Consider the following 24,069-nt stretch of genomic DNA (forward strand, 5'->3'; position numbering starts at 1 on the left):
ACTTACCTGACAATTGGTTCTGGGACTGCTTCTATATTTGCTGGCACCTGAACACCTTTCTCCCACTCTTGCCTCCAGGGATCAGCAAGAATGTAGTACTCATCTGGGCTCAGCTGGTATGAATCTGGAATCTTCATAGCTGTTATTAGATCGGTTCGAAAAACCTGGAAAAAAGGAAGATGGTAGTCAGTGAGAGGCAGGATAAACCAATGGCACTAGGAGTTGATGCTCAGCTTTCTTCTGGTTACAGGAACATATCAACGCAAAGAGTATCCAGGACTTAGAAAAGTGAGGGATGTGACTGGATACACTGAAACAAATGTAGCCAATGAGTCATAGTCCTATAGTCATATGAAGCTGTTGTTGCAATCAGAACTGATGCTAATGGAATAATTGATGAGAGAATATACAATAGAAAGATAAGTTGCAGTACATAACAAAGAACTCTGAGGGGAAAATTTTCATATCCTAGAAACACCAACAGCTACTTGATCAACAAGTACCGTTTTTAGATTCTTCTTTCTTTTTCATGGGAAGAACTACTACAAGTTGGTTTCAATGAACCCTAGTCAGAATTTCTGTTTGCTTTTAGCTGCATTGTTTTTTTCAAAATTCCCCAGCTTACAGAAACTCACAACAATCTTACTGATGGAAACTGTTTTGTTCTAATGAATCATCCCACATACATGATGCATATTAAGAATTGTACCAACACATTTTTAATGCTAGAGAAACTGAGTTGCTTACTGAAAAATGGTTTTTCTTTATTGGCAAGCAAAGATAATTCTATCATTGCTAAACGTATTCTGTTGTAATAGGTAGGAAGCAACAGTAATAGTTATGCTGGAAATTCGTTATATGACATTTTGCTGCAAAATGCCTTACTATAAAGGGCCATCAATACACAAGGCAACAATCAAATATGTATGATGTACATGTTATAGATGGGAAGGGGGAAGTATATCCATGCACTGCAGAGCTAAGTCTAAAAGACAGCAAAGGAATGCCAGAAGTCATAGGAAGATTGTACCCTGTTCACACTCTAAAAGACTGCCACTCGAAGGGGTGGTCCATGGACCAGTATCAGTCCCTGTACGCTATGAATACAAATTTAGTGCTGGCCTCTGTCATGTTGAAGTGGGAAATGGCCAGTTTTCCATGACAGATAAACTGAGAAGCACTGTTCTATGTTGTTAGGACTAAAAATGACTCCGTGTGACAGTCTAAGGAGGCCCCGAAGTTCACCCAATGGACCCAAGTAGGGGTGTGTGAATGTGTAATGCTATAGAACCGGACTCATGAAATTAAATGGCTCAATGAACTAAACTTATCCAATTATTTCCATGACAATAAAGAGATGAAAGAACTGGACATGGAAAAAGATAAGGAGAAGGAACTGAATCATGATGAACTTGTGACTTTAGATATCATGTGTTTCATTGGAGGAAAATCAGTATTAGATACTGGCACTAGAAAAATAAAATTTTTGACTTTACTTTTGTGCAAACCAGGAGTTGGTTCCCTATTGCTCCCCACACTGATATAGAAGCAACTTAACCTTAAAGCAAAAGGCCAGTACTGCTGATCCTTCAGATTCAGCTAGTACAGCCACACCAAAAAATAACATTTATTTTAAGCTAATTTAGAAATGACTCAGGTTTTCCACTGCACTTGCCTTTCCTGGGACATGTTGATGTTTTCTTGTACTTGAATGGCTGGTGCAAATACAGATCATGCAGCAGTACATCTGCACAGTCACCTAATTCTTATGCATGTTTCATTTTTATATCCTTGCAGGCAAATCAGTAAAAATCCCCTTTCCCCTTACACTTGATCTTTAGACACAGTTTCTTTCTGAGCACAATTCTCCGCAGCATCAAAGATATGAATTTTATGGGCAAGCTATTTAAAAATACACACCATGCATAAACAAACAGTAACAGTAGAAATCCACAAAAAGTGAATTTGTTGAAACAGGAGGATAATCTTGCCTCGGTTGTAGAGCTAAACATAATGCAGCCAAGAAAACTTCTTGCCTCCCCCATTGGGGTTATTTCACAAGAAAGAACGAAAAAGAAATTGAGAAAACCACATGCAGTGTTTTTTAAGGAAAATACCAATGTGTGCTAATGATGACCCATTTTTGTGCGAATGATGACCCACATCTTTTACTAAAAGTCAGAAAGGTGGCCAGTCATTGGTGGGGATATGATCAGGAAATGAAAGTCTTAAATCTTAAGTTTCCTACCACACAATTAGCATTGCAAGCTGCCTTGGCAAAAGGTGGATAAAGTTTTTTTAAAACAACAACAGAAGCAGTTTGACACAAATGGTAGCACAAATGTGCTTGACTCTACTATACAGGATTTGCTCTTTCTCTTTTTTTAAAAAACGCATTCATTCTGAGACGTTAGCCTTTGTAATCTCTGTGCGAAACGATGAACATATATGCATTCTTTACACAATCAGAAAAAGCTTGTTGACATCTGTTTTAGAGGTCACCAGTTTAACCCTCACAGCGGGAGAGGTATCGGGTTTGGAAGTGACCGGCAAGTAGTATATACCATAATAGCTGCCAGAGCTTAGGAATATGTTTTCTTAAGACTACAAACAGCATTAGTTTTCTTTCTGAATTCTGGCTTCACCTATTGTAGCTTCTCTATAAATTTACAAGTGTGTACATACTACTTTAAGTGGCAGACCTAAACTGCCAACTTACAGCATTGCCTGAAAGATAAGTCTATTTCTATCTCAGGGTCTACCAATCCTTCCTTGGTGAGATTTGTTGACAAACTTTTGAATGTGCACTTAGTGGCAAACCTAAATTACCTTCAGCAGTGTGAGGAATACCACAAAGACAGGCAAGAATACTGCTCTTCAAAAACTCCCTAAACCTGAAAAGATAGCACCACCCCAAGTAATTACTACTGACAAAAATTCAGAATACTACCTTTTTAAAAAGTGGTTGATTTTATCACCCCCGAAGCCATGATTTGTTACTGCTGTAGATGGAGTCTATAGCAGAACTGTGTCACCTTGGCAAGAATTGGGTGGGGGAGGGGTGTGCTTCTGCCCTCCTCTAAGGCTGAGACCTGTGACCTACACATTATTTGAAAGATTTTTTAAAAGCATTTCCAATTTTGATTTATATTCAGTTTTTCCACTATCACAGAGACCTTGCACTCTGAACTCCCACAAATGAGGAGAAACTACTATAGTATATTTGTTTGCTTAGATATGGTGAGCCTGTAGTCCAGTGGTTCTCAACCAGTGGGCCGTGAGAACAAAAATCTGGTCCGCAAACCTCCTTCCACTTTATTTATTTATTAATTTTATTTCTGCTCCTTTCTGGAGAGCTGAGCATTGCATTGGATAGATCACATCAGCTCTAGATTATTAAATATGGTTTTCTGTGGGCGAGCAGATGGCGACTACTGGATGGCATGTGTTCTGTATTGGAAAGTAGAGCTGATGTGGTCTATCCAATGCAATTTTCTGAATCAGCACCCCAAATAACCAAACTGAATCTAAAGGCGACCAAAAACTGATTTGTAACGCTTTTGGTACTGATGTTGGAGAGTGGTCCCTGGTCAAAGTGGTCCCGGGTCAAGTGTTCCCCATTCAAGTGGTCCCTGGTCAAAAAAAGGTTGGGGACCACTGCTGTTGTCAAACACAAACAGGATCTCAGCAATACTTGTAACTACTACATGATCTATACTGAGTCTTACCATTATAAGAATGCTGCAGCCTTATGGGTACATGCTAGACTCTTTTTATCCTGCTGAACATTTCCAATGTGCTCTACTACAGTAAAAGCTCCCTAATAACAACAGCAATTCTATCACAGTAAATAAAGCTTTCCTACCTGGAAATAGCTTGAGAACTATGATTTGACTAGAGCTAAACTGCCTTCTCAGGGAATAAAGGGTCATTTGAAAATGAAAATGGATGATTTCTCCTTCCTTCTGCCATCTGTTATTATCGGAGACAATAATCTACAAAACCAGCAATAATGCTCTGATGCCACCCAGCTCTAATCAGTCTATCTCTAGTGGCTTCTCTTGTATCTTGCAGGAGGATGGAGATGGATCAGGTGTTTTCTTTAGATGCCATTTAATTTGTTTTCAGTGCTTATTCCCAACAACCTAACTACCGCTCAGTGTGAGCTGTAATAAATGATTCAAATGTGGTTTTACACTTCCTGTACAAAGCTAAAATGCTCTAGAAGGCATTATGGAAACAAAATCTTCATAGCCATGGAGATATTTAACCTCAGCAGAGACCTAATATTTAGGTCAGTTCATTTGATCCCTGAAGCTTCAGCTGATAAACCCAATTAAAGCGGAAGTACAAAAATATAAGCAACCTTTCCTTATAATGTCAGATCCCCCCTTGTACACCGGCAGCTCTTTCTGTCCACCACTGTTGTTCAGAGAACATTTTCAGTCCTATCTAAACAGAGCAAAGCTGAAATGGCCAGGCACAGTTGGGATGCATCTTCCAATAAAAACATAATTAACAGCCTACTCTTTATAAGTCTGGGCTTGAAAAAGGTCAGCTTCCTTGAAGTCTCTATCTGCCAATATAGTGTAATTGTTTAAAATGCTGCAGTAGCATTTGATTATGCTGCTGGTGTGCAAAAATTAAAATGAGATTAAGATAAATGCTAATTAAACTTGAGACGGGATCTGAAAAAAGATGTCAGAATCTCTCTCAGTTTTGCCTATCTGGTTATCAGCCGAGAAGACAGTTAATGAAAAAGTCCACTGCTAATCTAAGACCTTTCTAAAACAGAATGAATGCTGTTGCCCTTTCAGAAATACATTTCATGTGTTTGCTGTTCTTTGTCACTGTATCTGGGTTCCGAGTTGCTCAGTATTGCCAAGTGACTATCTCCAAGGGGGAAAGAGCAAACAAGATAAAGCAAAGCCTTTTAACTTGTCTATTGAGCTCCCAACAGATGCCTAGTCGGCTAAGTACTGGGTATACATCAGCAGCATTGGTGACCATGACAATCTGCCTAACCATATACTGAATGTAATTTAATGACAGGATTTAATGTTCATTTCAGACCTTTTCTTTCCAACACTGGCAATCAGTAAATGGTTCAAGATTTATGTCACTCTCCTGATGCATTTGACTCCAGTTGCCCTCATTCTCAGTCAGGGTGGTCCATTGCCAGGGAGTCTAGGGATTATTGGGTTCAGGACATCATTTGGACACCGTCTTTCCCATCAGGTTAGGAATAGGGTAGTCTTTTTTTAAAACTAGCAAATAGACTGATGAGCAACAGAGACTCAAAGACATCCACAAAGAGAAGTCACAAGTTTTTCTAGCAGTGATAGAAAATGATGAAGATCAGATCTACCCAAAAGATCAGGCGTATTAGCTTGCCTGTGTTGAACTTCTACATTCTGCAAGCAAGAGGTTGACAAGAGAGGCATACAGGCAGTGTGTTTGCGCTCAGTTTTGCTTGATGTTTTTTCATCAGTTTTTTCCCATTTCCATAGAGACATGCTAATATTCATTTTTAAAGAAGCTATAAGCAAGATTGGGAAGTTCCCCTTTAAGTATTTTGCTGAAGTAAACAAACGGTACCAAAAAGTAGCAAGCAGCATGCTCACATCAGGGGCCCTTTCATACTATACAATTGTAACACTATGATATCACCTTAGCTGCCATGGAAGCATCCTACAGAATCCTGGGCTTTGCACTTTGGGAGGCATTTACAGATACACTCTGGCTGATAATTGTAAATGCTCTTCTTCTTAAAGTGTCCAACCTCAGATTTCAGCAGGATGGAACCATAGCAATTACAGTGGAATTAAGGCACTCCAACTGTGCAGTGTGCAATCATCATGTTATTAACATGTGCATATGCTAGCCACGGAGCCCCCAATGGCGCAGTGGGTTAAACCACTGAGCAGCTGAACTTACTGACCAAAAGGTCGGTGGTTTGAATCTGGGGAGCGGGGTGAGCTCCTGCAGTTAGCCCCAGCTTCTGCCAACCTAGCAGTTCGAAAACATGCAAATGTGAGTAGATCAATAGGTACTGCTCCTGCAGGAAGGTAACGGTGCTCCATGCAGTCATACCGGCCATATGACCTTGGAGGTGTCTACGGACAATGCCAGCTCTTTGGCTTAGAAATAGAGATGAACTCTAACCCCCAGAGTCAGACACAACTAGACTTAATGTCAGGGGAAAACCTTTACCTTTACCTATGCTAGCCACATATTGGACAGATTGGGAATGAAAAGGTAAAATAAGAGGTTCACTGGGACAAAGCCTTTTTTTAAAGGAAAGCTAAAGAGATGACTATCATATGAGAAGACCAGGCAATCATATGCCAAGTTCTTTAGAAGTCCTAAGGGGAGTCGCATAACTAAAGAGGAGAAATGTTCAAAAAAGAGGCAGCCAGAAAGATTTGGCAGACAAAAAAGGAGGTTTTGGGTGTTTTCCAAAAAGGGGACTTAGGAAAACTTGGTGGAAGCAACTTTTGGAAGGAAAAGGGCCCCCAATACTGTTGAAATATAAAGGACAGCTGGTTAGTCAACACTCTCAAAAAGCAAGGTAAAAATGAACATCAGTAGCCCTCATTAGATACTTCAATGCAGAAAGCCGTAATGCTTCCAAGCAAGGAAGAATAATCTGTGCAAAACTGTGGGGTAGCACTATCATCTGGCTGGATACTCTGTATATGAAATATAGCCAAGAAGACTCAAGTCTGATTTCAGAACATTTCTTTCTTCATAGAGCATGTGGGGAAACAAGGGGCCTATTAACCAGAGAGGTACATCATTTCTCTTACTTTATCTTTAGAAGTTCAAGAAGGCTGATTGTGGAGCTGCCTCACATTGTTTGTTTCTAAATTTTACATAATTGGCCTCACCTTTATAGCAATTTAATAAAACAATAAAATACTGATTATTCAGGGCTCTAAATCACATCAGGTGTGTTCTCATGCCCTGGTTCAGAAAAGCATTAATGAGAGGGCTGAAAATATGAGAAAAGTGATGCAATGGTGGGTGGCAGGGTTTTCTTGTGTGCCTCTGTTCTCCCTCAAGTGCTTAGCATTTGACAAGTCAAAGGTAAACTTACCAACAAAGATGGAGAATCCATTTATAATGGGCACACATAGTATTTGTTAATACCTATGCTCTGCTCATTTGATCCAATTCTAAAGTATACTAGTAGAGAACCTGAGCTTGGAAAACTCACTTTTAAAAATGTAACACCCAGGATCCCCCCTTCCCCAAAGGGAAACAGTTTTTTCCAGAAGGTTGATAGATAGGAAATGATGAGTGGTACAGCATGAGATTTGCTTCCTCTCTGCTTTCAGGCAGAGATTACAGTCAATGGTTCTTGTACTGGTTAATTGTACTTATTCCCTTTAGACCTGGGACAAGCAGCATCTCTGTCCCCTCCTTTCCTGCTACATAGGTGACAAAGAAACAGCTCAAAAATATGTTTTGGCTCAAATCTGTAAATAAAGGAGAACATTGGGATTTCAAAAAAGGTGTTAATGTTTGCTTTCAGAATGACTGGAAACAGTGTTCAAAGACACATCTTATAATTTGGAATATCAGCAAGTATGCAAAGGGATCCATGCATCTGAGGAATGACACAAAAAGTGCATCTACACTGTAGAATTAATGCAGTCTGGCATTATTTTAACTGCCATAGCTCAATGCTATGGAACCATGGAGTTGTAGTTTGGTGAAGTACCAGCACTATTTGGCAGTAAAGGCTGAAGAACTTGTGAAACTACACCCTAAGCCTATGAAAGCCTTATGCCACAATTTATTTTTCTTTGTTTCAAAAGTATTACAAGACCCTTCTGCATATAGAAAAATCATTATGAGTTAAATGCAGTTAAACTGCATTGTGAAACAGCAATATATGGCAATGTAGATGGGGCCTGACAAGAAAAGAACTGGAGAAGCCTAGCCATGGTCCTGAAACCTTTAAAAATTCCCTCTTGACACAAATCTTGTATGTTGTGTTCTTAGACCAATCTGTCAGATTCAGCATCTTCAAATGGCTCCAACGATTCATTAGGATAAATACACCAAATACATTTCTATAAGTAAGAACTAAGTATATTCGATTCCAATGCTGTTACACTCAATAAAAATCACAGCATTTTAAAATGTGACACTATAATATTTGCTTGGTTGGCAAAATTAATACATGCCTATGAACAGAGAAATTATTGCCGAAATTATTGGTAAATCAGAATATGCAACTGCTGGGCTCTTTTATAAATATACTCTGCAGCTGCAGGCATATTGGAACAGAAGAGGGGGGAAGTGGTTTGCTCTAAGATTTAGGGGGGGGGGTGGGAACCAGGAATCCACATTATCAATATTATTGTTTTAGCTACAGGTGCAATACAAAATTGTGAACAGGTTACTAGAATAAAACCAGAAGATGCTAGCTGGTAATACATAAGACAGGTCTGCAAAGCTGAGGGTGATGAAACCTTTTTAATGGTTTTCCTGGTTTTTACAGAAACATGGCACTTTGAGCTCCATCATGTAGCTTTTTCACAGCTTTTTAATATGACTAAATGAAATTAATATTGAAATTAACACTTAATTTTGTTAAAGTATGTGGTAAAACATTGTATTTTTTTTTTCAAATTTAGCATCTCAAAATACATTAAGAAAAGCTACGATATTGAAAAAAAGGTGTATTAAATTGCACGCCTGTAGAATGAATGAATGTTTGGGAAGGATGCTATTTGCCAAGTCCATATGTGTGTGTATGCGTGTGGCACAGATGGGAATCTCTGATGGCTTGAAGCATCCAAATAGTCTTAATAGAGACTCAGAAAATAAAGGCTAACATAATCTAATGGGGGATGTCTATCTGCTTATATATTGACCCATCCACGCAGCGTCTGAACTCCTTACCCAATGAACCACGACAAATGGAGGAGCGCAATCTCATTCACAGACCAAATGTCAGCGGGTCTCTGTAATCCCTGGTATTGCTGCAGTGAAGTGTTTCCCCTCCTTGCCCTCCCCACCATCTGGAGGGCTTTTTACGGAGGGTGTCTTAAGGAGAGTCCACGAGGGAAGACAAGCAACTCACCCAATTGTCCATCAACTACCTGACAGTTTGCTTCCTTCATCCTCTTTCTCAGGTGGTGGTCATCCTCTTTTTGCCATTCTGCCTTGGTGAGACTTCCCATAACATATGAAATATGCCTTTGCTGCTGCTACTACTGTTTATGTTATTGTTGTTGCTGCTGCTGCTGTTGCACTTTCAGTTTTTACATAGGGCCATTTATTTAATTCATTCTAAGTCACCATGATTCCTTGTGAGTCACCTGAATTACACATTCACCTATCCTGGTCACTGGTGGCACCTCCTTGCCTGAAAGGCATACCCACGGGATTGGCGCATGAAACTCTGATTATCTAGTAAACCAGTTCTGACGCTGCAAATCCCTTGCTACTTCTTGAATGGGAAGCACATGGCATTCATAATCTATGGGGGCGGATGGGTGGGCGGGCAGGCAGGCTGTGTAATCAAACGATCAATGTTTGCTGAAAGGAGCTCATCAGCACAGCCACGCTGGTTGGAGGCTTGCCTTTTTAACTTAACCGAATCAGTCTCCTCCCCCAGCTTCTCCTGCCACCCCCAAGCTGTCCCTTCTGGATTTTCAGATCAGGGCTGGGATAGAGGATTAGTCCTATTTTTATGCCAAATAATTTATGATGGTATCTATTTCCCTGAAGATGATAAGACACACTACTTCTTGTATTTGCAATATTACTTGTCTAGTCCCCCACCTCTGAAGAGATAAGCCTCCCCGTTGAAAGGCAAGCCAAGTGTGCGGACTCAAGTCCATCCTATGCATTTGCCTTTTTGATGCCTAACTGGAAATGCACAGAGATGAAAAGCTATTCAAACCAAATACTTTAAAAGTGACAGAAAGCTGCAGAGATTTCTAAAAGAAATCAGAACATTCATCTGGAGAGCTACCAACAGCTAATACTCTAAAACTGTAATCTGAACATTTTCCCTCTTTTGTTTTGAATTATCTGGGATTAGGGTTTGGGAAATGACTCAATTATTCTACTCAAGCTCTTCTGAATTATTTATAGAAGCTAAATAAAGAATAAATTTGGCAATGATAAACTGGAGACCTAATGTTGGAGGGAAAGTTGCATACTGGAAAACAAGCAATTTTCTCTCAATAGGACTGTTTATTATTTTTCTCCCTTCTGCAGAAATTGACAAATTATCTTTAAAGGTCTGCTGCTTAGCAACACCAGTTCTACTGATCTACTTGGAAGTTGTTAATTGCATCTCCAAACAATGAGAGCTGTTTAAAGGGATACACTTCTAATTTAACGAGAAGAGGAATTAATCAGGAAAATGCATGATATGTTAAGACTGTTGCATGTAGTCTCCAAAGAGTGATCTGCCATTGATCACTTACATTTCACCAAGGCATAAAAGAAACTATGGCTTTTTAAAATTTACAGTATACTGTATTTGTCCCCACAATATACGTATCTGTTCTAACGATCTAGTTTATTTGGTCTTCCTTCAGCTATCAAGGCAAGAGACAATCTTTCATTTAAAACAATTTTAGTGAAAGAACATGTAAGATGTGTGAGATAGCAGACTATTCTGCCATCATCATCTAAGGAACAAAGTAGAACCTATAAAGTAATCATCTTTAGAACAAAAGCAGTTTTGCCATACCAGAGCTGGGGAGAATAAATGATGAATTTCTCCTCCCCAGCCTAGTATCCCCTCAGATGTTTTTGATTATAACACAAATAGCCAGCAGTTAGCACATGCATGTAAACATTTTCCAGATAAATATTTTCATACACCTGCTAGCAAGTGGCACCATAATTCTTGGAAATTAACTTTTGGTCAGTGGAAATAGATGTTCTGTGCACTTTCAATAGCTAAAAGACAGAAAGCAAAGACAAATGCCTTGAGCTGCATTAAAAGAAGTTGCACAATATTCCAAGGCTTGGTCAGTGCACCTCTGTAGTGACAATATCCAGAGCACCAAGGTAACTGGAAAAAAGAGAGTGGAAAGAAGAGAGTCATCCTTACCCTCTCCCCTCTTTCAAATCCTCTTGGTGCTCAGGGTGGCTGTCGGGGTGGTTCAGGGCCCTGAAGTGTAGCCTCCATCCAGATCCCAAGCCAGTTAAGGGATGTGGAGTTTAGCCTCTGGTGATGCTGATCCAGAATTGATCCACCTTTTCTGTCCTGTCAAAATTCACCCTAGATCAGTGGTTCCCAACTTTTTTTTGACCAGGGACCACTCTGACCAGGAACATTCTCCAACATTAATACCAAAAGGGTTACGAATCAGTTTTTCGTCAACTTTATATTTGGTTTGGTAATTTGGGGTGCCGATTCAGAAAACTGCATTGGATAGACTACATCAGCTCTAGTTTCTGATATAGAACATATGCTATCAAGTAGTCACCATCTGCTTGTCCACAGAAAACCTTATTTAATAAACTAAAGCTGATGTGATCTAATGCAATTTTCGGAATCAGAACTCTTATAAATAAGCAAACCAAATCTAAAGTTGACCAAAACCTGATTCGTAACCCTTTTTGGGGCAACGGTGTAGTAATGGTGAGGCAATGTACCATATTTTGGTTCCTGTGGATCACTGGTGGTCTGCAAACCACAGGTTAGGAACCACTGCCCTAGATCCTCCAACATGATTCTATGGAATGGCTTCCAGCCAAATATAGTCAAAATATAGGGGCTGCTATTATCCACTGTTTTGGGTATTCATGAGGAGGCCTCGGTATGATTCAGGGGTTGTACGATACTTGCAGATACACATCTCTACATACACCTACATTACAGATATCTGTTGTGGATATTCTTCTGGAGTCCATTGTTAATGTATCGTGTGGACAAACAGAAGAGGGCTTTCTCAGCTACAGCAACCACACTATTGAATGACCTACTTTGAGGTCGCAAGTGCCATGACCACTGCCTTTATCTTGACATCAATTTAAAAGCTGGTTCTTTATCCAAAGATTTAGAACCTGGTGAGATTAATAACATTGGTTTTCAATCTGTCAATCTGTAGGCTTTATGAATGCTTGAAAGTTGTAAAATGCTTTAAAATACCTTAATTGTTTCAAACCATTTTAAAGAAATTCTACTGATTGTACATTCACCCACAAATTTAACCACAGGGTAAATTAAAAATAAACTAACTCAACATATTTTACAATTATAGAACCTTTCTATTAACAAAACCTATGGCATTGAGGGGATAAAACTATGAAGAACTGAGCATGTCCAACACTTGTTTTAATTTAAAAAAACCTGTTTTTGACACAATGGACACAATGGAGAACCACAAAAATATGTTCCTTGAAAGGGTGTTTCACAGCCTTAAGAACAACCACAGAAAAAGCCTTCTCTTACTTTCCAGCTAATTAGACCACTGACGCTAGAGCACGGAAGAGAACATCTCCAATTAATCTCAGGGCAAGAATAAATTCTCAGAAATAGAAATGATGCTTTAGATGTTCTGATCATAGACTATTTATAACTCTAAAGTAATAAACAACATTATGAATTGGCCCCACTGTGATTTTCACTTACATTTTTGGACACTGATACTAAAGAATACCATCAGTCACTCTACCATTCTTGATCCCCAACTTTCTACCATGTTGTTAATTCATACATTTCTGGCCATGGGTCAATACCAGTATGCAGTGGAGAAGCAAAACCATTTTGTAGTTTGAAAATATAAAACAGCACACAGTATTAACAAGTAATTTGGTTGGTATTCCTGTACCACCAGAAGAGTTCTTAAATTTAGGTAATAATGTTGTCATAAGAAGTATCCATGTTTGCTTTTCTTCTTTACACCCCTGCCTTCATGTTATCAAGTAAAAAATCCAGGAAAGCATAACTTCCTTTTATACTGAATCCCAAGATTATGATTAATTTTACACAGTTAAACTAGGACATGGAAGTTAACAACTAATCATGGTTTAAAGTACACTGGCGACTGAATTGTTTAGAAACCTCTGACATTATCTCCAGCTTTAAACTTTTAACCCAAAACTATCCTTAGTTAGCTTAAAAGCTTGTATGAAAGCAGGGGGTGCAGCAGAAGTGAATGGACTTCAATCCCCTCACAATTTTAAGACAATTTTAAGATTTGTAGCTTAGAGTACTGTGCAATTGTTACTAATAAGAGGCTCCAAAGGTACACCAATGCAGATCCAGGAGCATCCCAGAGGCTTTTGACCCTCCATATGGGCTTGCTGCTCTGAGGGCACATCGGGTCCACTGCCATCTCACTGCCACCAGCAAGTTGCTCCCATCAAGAGGCTTCCTAGCCATGTTGCATTTTTGGTCACATGGCTTGCCCCCAGAAATGATATCACCGGAAATGCGATGTCATAGCCATCAAGCTAGGAGAGAGTGGCTTGCTGGCGACAACATGGTGGTAGGTCCGTTAACACTGTAGACCAGGGGTCCCCAAACTAAGGCCCGGGGGCCGGATGTGGCCCTCTGAGGTCATTTATCTGGCCCCCGCCCTCAGTTTTATAATATAATATATTGTATATACATATAATATTGATAATAATATTATAATGTAATACAATATAACACTAATAATAATACCATATAATAATATTAATTATATGTTCTATATTACATATAATATTACTAATAATATTACAGTATAGTGGTATAGTTCAATATAGTAATATCTAATGCTAATATTGTGCTATGCTAATAATATAATATATTGTATGTACGTATAATTTGTAAGCCACTCTGAGTTCCCTTTGGGGTCAGAAGGGTGTGATACAAATGTAGTAAATAAATGCAGTAAATAAATAAATAATAAATAAATAGATTTTAGACTTAGGCTCACCCAAAGTCTGAAATGACTTGAAGGCACACAAAAACAACAACAACAACAATCCTAATTAACTTGACTATCTCATTGGCCAGAAGCAGGACCACATTTCCCATTGAAATCCTGATCAATGTATGTTGGTTAAAATTGTTTTTATTTTTAAATATTGTATTGTTCTTTCATTGTTCTTCTTCCTCTTGTTCCTCTTATTTTGCACTACAAATAAGACATGTGCAGTGTGCATCGGAATTTGATTGTATTTTTTTTTCAAATGATAATCCGGCCCCTCAACAGTCTGAAGGATTGTGGACTGGCCCTCGGCTTAAAAAGTTTGAGGACCCCTGCTGTAGACAGTGGATAGAGCCCAATCCAGCTGCCCACACCTCCAAAACTACAGGATCACTCTGGAATTTCCAGGAAGCTTCAGTGTAAATTGCAAGCTCCATTGACATGGATAACGGCTGGATGGAGCAGTGCTATGTGTCACATGGATTCTTTTATCAACTGAGCATCGAGTCCACTTTATATTTGGCTGTGTAGATCCCACTGAACAGGATTACAAAAACACCCTTTCTCATTTATTTCAAAAACAACTGTGTGTTGTGTCTAAAGAGGAACTCCCATTTTAATTTTCAATAATGATCTCTATTTACCTCCTGTATACTTCTATTATTGCCCTCTTCCTTTTGCTGCCCTACTCTGAAATCCTTTTGATGTCTCCTATCCAGATCCCTATTCAATCTATTTTCTCATTCCCTTCACACAATGCAAGCAAAGAAAGACGCCCAGAAAACATGAGGTAAGCAAAATAGATGTAAACCAGGCATTACACAGTCTATTCCAGTGAGTCCTAGCATACCCTTTGAATTGCTGCATTGTTTATGGTTTCTGTGAACTGTTTCTGACAACTCCCATAACCTATTCAGGCATTCTCTTTCTGGGCTGAGTAATCATACAACGCATGCTAACCCCCATCCCTTTGCAGTGCTGTTTTACGCATGTGAAAAGCAAGAAGGAAGAAGTGCACACTGTATGTATGGAGGCTCCCCACACAATCCTGAACCCTGATTTTCCAGTCTGGTTCCTCGGGAGAGCATCCATTGCTAAAAAGAGACTCCCAGAATCATGAACATGAGGAAACAACCATAGAAGGTTTGCATTTTACCATTCTTGGATTTTTACTAAATCCTATCAGAGAAACCTCATAAATAACAACCAATATGGAGCTTAAGCACTGTAAGAACAATGTAACTATACATTGTTTCGATGACAGGAATTAGCAGTAAGAAGAGAATAATAAAGGTCTTACAAGTTAAAGGTTTCTCAAACACAAGATGAAACAAGATCATTTAAGTGTATATACAATAATCCTTTTCAAGTATAGGTAGAGTTTCCGCTTAGCCAGCATTATGAGCAACAAGGAAAGACAATGAACTTGGTTTTCCTACCTATGCTTTCCTTTTATTTTTGGCCACTAAACAGATCCTGCATAAAAAGGAAACGACAAAACAAAGGGTGAGATGTTTTGCATTTCCGACCACATGCTAACTTTATTGTGCTGCTGTGTCTGTGTTGATGTATCTTCAGATGGTCAAAAGAAATGCATATTATTTCACCAAAAGGAAGTTATCATGGCAAGATAAGATCGAGGTTAATAAAGCATACTGCTATGCATATGGAAGATAATGCCTGTGTTGTATTGTGACTGCATATTCTCACTTTCTCCAAAGAGACACATAAGAGATTTTGGTCAACCAGGGAATCAGCTTACTTCATAAGGTTAGAAAGCTGAAGCAAAAAGCAGGGAGGTTCAAACCCAATGCCCCACAACACTAAATGATGGGCCAAGGAAAATTCTGAACCTGTCACTTATAATAAATTGTTACTTGATGTCCTGACAATGGCACATAATGACCTCAATGTTTACAAAGGGCTTAGTGTGGGTTTTTTCCCCTGTGCAAAGAAGCTTGCTTTTCCGGTTGCCCAGCAAATGTGTATAGCTAATCCCTTGTCACAGTGTCTTTCATAATAGCCATCACCCTTGACTAAGCTAATGACTATGTAGTCCTAATGCCTTTGATTCCTTATCTTTCCTGCTTATGCTGCTAGAGAAATTATGAAGGGCAACACAGACAAAAGATGGGACCAGAATGCAACATCAAAAGCGGGACAAGTCAAAGATGTCCCAGGGCATTCATTCATCAATGCAACTGTTTCTACACAAGAGGGTTTCATCTTGAAATCCTAAAGGCAATATTTACAAAGGGACTGAGGTCATAAAGTTCTTCTTTGGAGCTTTCCAAAATTCAAAGCTGTCTAGCTGTATGTTAGAGACTGCAACACCAGCAGTCCTCTCTCCCAGTTGCTCCTAGTGTTAAGGAACCATCGGAAGTTATTTTGGAAGGGAGTGGAGGTGGTCTGAAAGGACAGTGATTGCAGAATGTATTCTCTCCTTTACATGGGCACATAAATAAGTGTATTTAATGCACCTGTAAACTCCTCCTTCCCACCCACTTCCCATTTATTATGAACAACAAGCAATTTCTTGTAGCCACAAATGGGAGCTTTCAGTCTGAACTAATAAGAAGCAGCAATATTTGTGTGTTCTCAGGTTGCACAAAGTCATCGTTCCTGAAACATAATGTAGGAACCGTATTTACCACAGCAACAGAGGATGACACCTCGGGCAACCAAAACAGAATAATTTCCCAATCTTGAGATGTCATCTGAAAGGGGCAAGCTGTTTCTCCTCCAGCTCTGTGATGAGTGATTCAACGTGCCTCCCAGGAGTCTGGTTCTTGTGATGGCTGCCGATGTGTCATACCCTTTGCTGGAAGTCTGGTGAAATATGCATAACTAACATTTTCTTTTTAAAATGAACTGCACATATCCACGAAATGCCAGGCAGGGGCACTACAGAGCATAACAACTGTGTTCGAGCTGCAACTAACATGTAGATCACCCCACTTTACATACTATCAAAGCTGGATTTGTCCACTGATCTGAAATATGAACAACCACTTCTTAAGCAAAGTGTGAGGCATAGCAAACTCTTGTTCCCTGACACAATACAGCTGGCCTTTTAAATGGTCTCACAATAGTGTATATCACTACCCTATATAGAGGATGTACTTTGCTGCTGCTGCTGATGTTGTTATTGTTGTATGCCTTCAGGTTGTTTCTGATTAATGGTGACTTTAAGGCAACCCTATCATAGAATTTTCTTTGGCAAGATTTATTCAGAGTGGGTTTACTATTGCGTTGTCTGAGGGAGGGAGAGGAGTTAAGCTCTACTTCACAGCAGAAAAATGAGTGCGTGTCATCTACATCTGACCCATTGTCCTTATAATGAGATACTGTCACACTCAGACAATCTTTCTCCCTATTCCTTCCTCATTTTCAAATCTTTATGTTCTTTCATAGGACGGAAGAACTTTCTTCCTAAAACTGAGGCTTAGCCAGCACCCTGAATTTTCTGTTTTATCCTTCTGCTGGGAAATAATCTGTGGAATTCAACTTTATCTTTAAAAAAAAAAAGAGGTATGTTCATGCTACTTGTTTGTTACACTTTCTTATACTAAATCTTGTAGGGAAACACAGCTGATCAATTTGTAAGTAACTACAGTAGAGTTTCACTTATCCAACATTCACTTATCCAATGTTCTGGATTATCCAACGCAGTTTGCCTCCCCCGCCCCGATTCACAGCTGTTTCTCTACGCAGCAAGGATTGAACTTTTTATGTATTTAATTTCCAACAATGTTGCTACTGTAAGTTCATTTAATGCAATTCTATCTTTATTTGTAGTCAATTTGACAGTAGCCAATTTTTTTAGTCAATGTTTTCAATATACTGCCATGTTTTGGTGCTAAATTCATAAATACAGTAACTACTACATAATGTTACCATGTTTTGGACTGCTTTTTCTGTCGATTTGTTGTAAAACATGATGTTTTTGGTGCTTAATTTGCAAAATCATAATGTAATTTGACGTTTAATATGCTTTTCATTAATCCCTCATTATCCAACATTTCTGCTTATCCAACATTCTGCCAGCCCGTTTATGTTGGATAAGTGAGACTCTACTGTAATTGAAATACATGCTAGAAAAGATTTAAAAAAAAGAATGGCACCTAGATGCCCACATTCATTGCTTTTTGTTCGAGATGCAGGATAAGTCTAATCTATGATCTGTTGAAAATGTTCGTCAGCTAGTCAAATTTAGTTATTGTCTTAAAATACCTGAAGAAACTAGAAGCCACAGAAAAGTCTGCTGGAGCATTTCCCACTGTGCTAGGCTCATTCACACATTCAGTTGGTAATGTTCTACCATCTATAAATGATATGCTCAAAGACTGCTCTAAATTTTATGGTACTTGGCATAAAACAGTGCAAAACAAAAATCTCTGTTTTCTGCAGGTGGACCCATTGACTCAATGCTTTGATATCTTATGTTTATTCACTCCTTGTTCACCATCTTCATGCCAAAGTTTTTAAACAAGAATTGCGAAGGCAATGTTGTCTTGTGGCAAAGACAGAACCATTCATGAAACCCATGACAATTGATTAAAAGCATAGTTTTTCCATTCACAACGTTTTTGTCATCCGTTTCCATACGGGTGGATTTCATGGCTTTTATTAAGGTGAATAATGCAATGAAAACGAGTAGATTAACTGCAGGACCAAGGACAGCAACCAGACAGCTCCAGCAGAGCTCAATGAGGACCCTCCAGTGATTGCAGTAATATCTTCCAGGTGTAGTCTGACCCCCAGGTGTCAGCCGGAAGGAACACAAACAGAGGGACGATCCATCCTCAGGTATCTTCTACATCTTCACTATAACGGTTGGGTGAGTTTCTAAATAGATTTGCATTTTCTTCTGCAACTTTACATACCACACACTTATTTCATTATAATTCCACTTCAGCTGCTATGGCAACATCTGATGGAATCCTAGAATTTGTAGTTTATGGAGGCATAGTTTGAATTCTCACCCAAAGAGCTCCAATGCTGTATCACCAAACTACAAATCCCAGGATTTTATGGCAATTGAAATGGAGCCATGCCATTTTAAGTATATAATATAAAAGGGACCCTACTGTCACAGCCATTGATGAAGACAGGGCAGAAGAGGGAATCCCAGAACACTTTTTCTCATACTCTGATGTCTTTAGGATCTGGGGTAGCCTCTTCTTGATTTCAGCTATTAAAATTCCTTAGCTAATGTGGTCAGGGGTCATATTGGTTGAAGAATTCTGGAGGTTGGTAGTCCCGAAAGTAACTCTCTCAACCACTGGCTGGTCTGCATTTGAACTGAGAAAGTGATACCAGCTTGGGGAAAAAGGAATGCCTCCCCCTCTTCTTTCTATGCCACAACCTAGACTGTTGAGGAGGGTCCTGCTGTGTACGGTATACTGTTTTCAGGGGGTGAAAGAGCTGTTAAGGGATGGCTAAACCCATTTCTGCTATCCAAGCTGATTGTGCCAAGATTTGGGTCACCCTTGTTGTATTTAAAACTGGATATTCACCTTTTTAAAAGCAAACAAAAATGCAAGGGATCAATAGAAACATGAGGAGCAAACTAACCTCTGAGGGCTTCTTCTCCTTCTGTCTTGACCAGCCAGATTTTGAATTTGGAATCCTGGAGCATCTTGAAGCTGATGTTGTTTGACCTTAGGTTGGGGGGAGGGGGAGAGAGAAAGAAAAACAGATATGTAAAAGAATTAGAAAAAGAAAACCTAAGTACAGCATAATTGCCTAGACTAAAAACACACACAACATGCAGAAAACCTTCAAAATGCTGATATACATTTACATATACAGTAGAGTCTCACTTATCCAACACTCGCTTATCCAACATTCTGGATTATCCAACACATTTTTGTAGTCAATGTTTTCAATATATCGTGATATTTTGGTGCTACATTCATAAATACAGTAATTACTACATAGCATTACTGCATATTGAACTACTTTTTCTGTCAAATTTGTTGTATAACATGATGTTTTGGTGCTTAATTTGCAAAATCATAACCTAATTTGATGTTTAATAGGCTTTTCCTTAATCTCTCCTTATTATCCAACATATTCGCTTATCCAACATTCTGCCAGCCCGTTTATGTTGGATAAGTGAGACTCTACTGTATATGCAACAAAAATTCCCAATACAATGCTAAGTTTACAAAAACATATTCAGGGGTAGCTGTGTTGGCCATGTAGCGAAATACAATAAATTCCAAAATCCACAGAACAAGGATAACTCTATTAGTCAGCCAAATGCATAAAATACATCAGGCAAACTTTTAAAACATTGCTAATTTCTTCATTAGGCAAAGATATGAAAAATCATACAGGAGAAGTAAAAGGAAATTAGCATCAACAGCAGCAGTAAATTAACTATGACTGAGATCCAGCCAAACTCTGTCTTGAGAAGGGCGAAGCGTCTCTTTCTTAGGCAGAGAACAGGGCCTCTGCCTGCACTGATATTCCTTCAACCCATCTTAATTGACAACTGAAATAACATCTTAGTCAAAATATAGATCTGCAATCCTAAACATTGTTACTTTTCTTTTCCTATTTGATTTTTAACATCTTTGACTGATGAAGGAGCTAGTGAAGTTTCAAAAGCTTGGATGATGTACTTCGTGCATTTTGGTTGGCTTTCAAAGGAACTGAATTCTCACTGCATGCAAAATTATATCATAGTTTCCTTGCATCAAAGATTAGAAACATTATTTTTGGAGTACAACTCCTATGGGTCCACATTAGCTGTGCTGTATTCTGGGAATTGTAGTTCCCAAGATCTTTGATTTTCCAAGTTCTGGCTATGGCATTATATTTCAGAAACAATGATCGAGGCTTCTCATTTACAGCCATCCCCAATCTGCTCTAAAAGTCCCAGTATTTGCTTCATATGTTCTAGCAGAGTTATCATAAATGCCAGACTGTTAGTCATCATGAAAACAATTTTTTTGTTTTCATCATGGTTCTTGCTCAGAGCCAGTGGTCTCCATATGATGTCAGCTTCACCCTAAACTAGAAATATGAATACATGAATACTGTGCCTCCATTCTGATCAGATGCTCTCGCTAGCTCTATCACTTTGTAAATTTTCAGAGTAGTGCTAATATTGAAACCGTTCTTAATACAAGCAGCCAAGTTTCACATTGAATACATTAAATTCCCTTCTGACATCAGCAAAATGTTAGAGGGGGCTTGGGGGGGGGGGGGGTCTCTAAAATCTAAGAAGCAATTAGTTCTAACCATTTGGGAGAATAATTTGTTTCAATGGTTCTTCCTGTTTCTCCAACTTTGCTAATCACAGCTTCCTTATATCTCTGTATTTTGAATCAATCTGCATATCAGCACCCCAAAACTAGAGGTGTTCCCCTGTCCAAGGGGCATGAAGAGGGCTACAACATTGTACATAGCCAAAATACCACCTTTCTACCACAAACTCAGTGCAAAGAACCCCATAGAAGGGAACTGCCGGCTTTAAATTTAAAAGCAATAGAAACAACCTGGAGTACCATCTATATTCAACGTATTTCCTAAAAGGTATCAGGCTGTTTAAGGCTGTGGGGCACATTATTTTCAACACTGCCTTTGGTGCTGAGAGGAAGTCTCTGTGTTGACATAATAACAGTACTGGAGAAGAAGTTTAAGTGGAGTTATGTTAAAGATGCTTATCAAGTGATAGCCATGACAATCTGTAGACTTGTTGGGGAACAGGAGGTCTGCAGTGAAGTAGTTTGGAAAAAGCCCTTGTGGGATCTCAAGTGTATTGAGTGTACTTCACAAGAGGTACCAAGTGCCCACATAAGAGTTGTTTATGGAATGAGTGGATTTTACAGGTTTCACACATTCAGAGATGACAAACGCTTGTTAATTGTGTTATTCACTTCTGATGCCAGCTAGGGTATGTGCTGAAACCATCAATCACTAGGTGGGTTCTGAGCTCAAAGGCCATAGAAACCAATCCTTTTAGCTATGGCATATCCCCACATCAAATCACACCACCACGTTGCTTTTGAAAATGTCTCTCTTTCAAAAGGTTAGAGCAATTTTAATGGTCAACTTCCAAAGGCCAATAAGTCTTTCAAAGTCTCTGGAGATTTTTTCATATTTTTTTTTGCTAACATTTGGTCTCTATTTGGAATGACAAAACAGCCTTGGCCATTACATGACCTTTCCCAATACAATAATCTAGTCCATCAATGTGGTCACTCCAAGCGTTATTGAACCCTATCAGAGTGATACTAGCACCTTCTTATCATGAGATGTTGAGGGCTCTGAAATGCCCATTACAGCATAGGTGGCTGAAAAATGTGTAACAACTACAATTGAACAGAGGTGCATAACCCTAAGGGTATATTTTGACAAATGAATGAATCTTATCTGTCACCTTTTCCATCAGCACAATGTTGGCCAAAAAAGTTCTTTCAACTAGTGAAACTCCAAATTTCTACAGGGCAGGAAATAAGAAATCAAGGCTCATTGTGAATAATGTACATTTTGTTATGCAAACAAAATTGTGTGCAATATTCCAACTTGGATGCTATTGTTTTGACAGGGTTTCAGATGGATGCAACTAGGATTCTGTCTAGTCACAATGTTTTGGATAAATTTCAACTACCATTGCCTGATAATAAGGACAAACTACTTGGAGGGTTGAAGCCCACCACCTGCTCTTTGGATCCCTGCCCTTCTTGGATATTAAAATCTGTCAGGACTGTGCTTACCATCTGGACCTCAAGAAGTACTTAATGACCCTCTGAGGGAGGGTATGATTCCCACTGCACTTGAGCAGTCAATCGTTAAACTCTTTTATTTTTTTCATTGAGATTTTGATTTTTGCTAATTATTATCTATTATTTAATATAGCATTCTTGACAAGGTGATGGCTTCTTACCTCCCTGGTAGTCTAAGATAATAGTGATGATTTGGATGGAAACCATCTTGGCCAACTTGCTGTCTGACTTTTATTGTGATACAAACACGAAGAATGCAACCCAATTAATTTTCTTAGACCTTTCAGTGTCCCTTACAATACTACTAATCATATCTTTCTGCTTGGCTTAGATTGGGAAGTATGATGATACAATGGAACTAGGAAAGATTTACTGAGAAGGTAGGGTACCAGGAAATACTCTATGAATCTATGTTGTCCTTCATGTTTTTCACACCTACATGAAGGGGAGAAAACACTCAAGGCTACTGCTATTCAGAGCAGATCCAAAGGTGGTTTTGCCTGATTCTGTTTTAGAAATTCTATGGTGACATTTGTAAGGTGAACATATCACTCCTATTTGGGTTGAAGAACACTGTTAATCCCAAGTCTGTAGTCAGATTATGATGAACAGCTGTATTTATTTATCTGTTTAATTAAAACCTTGCCTTTCTGTCAAAAAGTTTTTCAAATCCTTGCCTTTAAGAGTTTTTTCCCAAAAAGAAAAAAGTATACAGTTTTCATCTTCAGATGAATATGAGTATAGTGTAAGAGCATATATCCAATATTGGATATATACATTTCTGTAAAAAAAAAAAAACCAAGCTGATTTGGAACAAGCCCTGAAGTCTGCCTGATACAACAGGAAGGTGTACAACCGTGATAATTTAGTTCATGAGTGCGACCTTAAAAGGCTGATTTGCAGATCCTGAGGCTACCAAGCCTCCACAATTTAAATTTTGATTTTGCCCTCCCCATGACTGAAAATCATTATAAAACATTTAGAGGCCCACAGACACTGTCCCCTATAGCACCTGAGCTACAGCAACTGGGTCTTTCTGGGTCAAACATGGACCCTTGGGAGGTACCATCTCAAGTAGAGATCCCTGTGACTAAACCTGGTTGGATCCCAAAGGCTGGGTTTGTAGGGCAATGCACTGTAAAACTGAATTGCTGGCCATTCTCCTTGGAAAAAAGAGTTGCTCAGGGAAAGGGTTTGGCTTTTTACCAGAACAGCTCTGCTTTGCTGCTAACCAAATACTAAAAAGCACAACTTCACTCTATCCAAAGAAATACAGAAATTCTGAAGCCGCGCCAGGGCTGTTGAGTGTTAAAACATTATTAATCGCTATATTAAGCAGCACAACCTTATCTCTGTTGGACTTTGGTATTCATGCAGCAGGTGATGTTTTTAGCTGTTGACAAATGCTCTCCTGCAGTGTAACT

General features: G+C 39.0%; 1 protein-coding gene across 4 annotated transcripts in view; it reads right to left on the bottom strand.

Moving 5' to 3' along the window:
- The window catches only part of jade2 (jade family PHD finger 2), a 202,354-nt gene that overhangs the window by 148,858 nt on the left and 29,427 nt on the right, over nt 1-24,069 (bottom strand). For all 4 annotated transcript variants that reach the window (XM_062970359.1, XM_062970360.1, XM_062970358.1 and 1 more), the window contains 2 exons: nt 19,482-19,567; nt 7-164 (listed from right to left, as the gene is read on the bottom strand). In XM_062970359.1, coding sequence (XP_062826429.1) covers nt 7-164; nt 19,482-19,567 — 244 coding nt within the window. The remainder of the gene's footprint in view (nt 1-6; nt 165-19,481; nt 19,568-24,069) is intronic.

This window comes from Anolis carolinensis, chromosome 2 (assembly GCF_035594765.1).
Source record: "Anolis carolinensis isolate JA03-04 chromosome 2, rAnoCar3.1.pri, whole genome shotgun sequence".
Taxonomy (NCBI): Eukaryota; Metazoa; Chordata; class Lepidosauria; order Squamata; family Dactyloidae; genus Anolis; species Anolis carolinensis.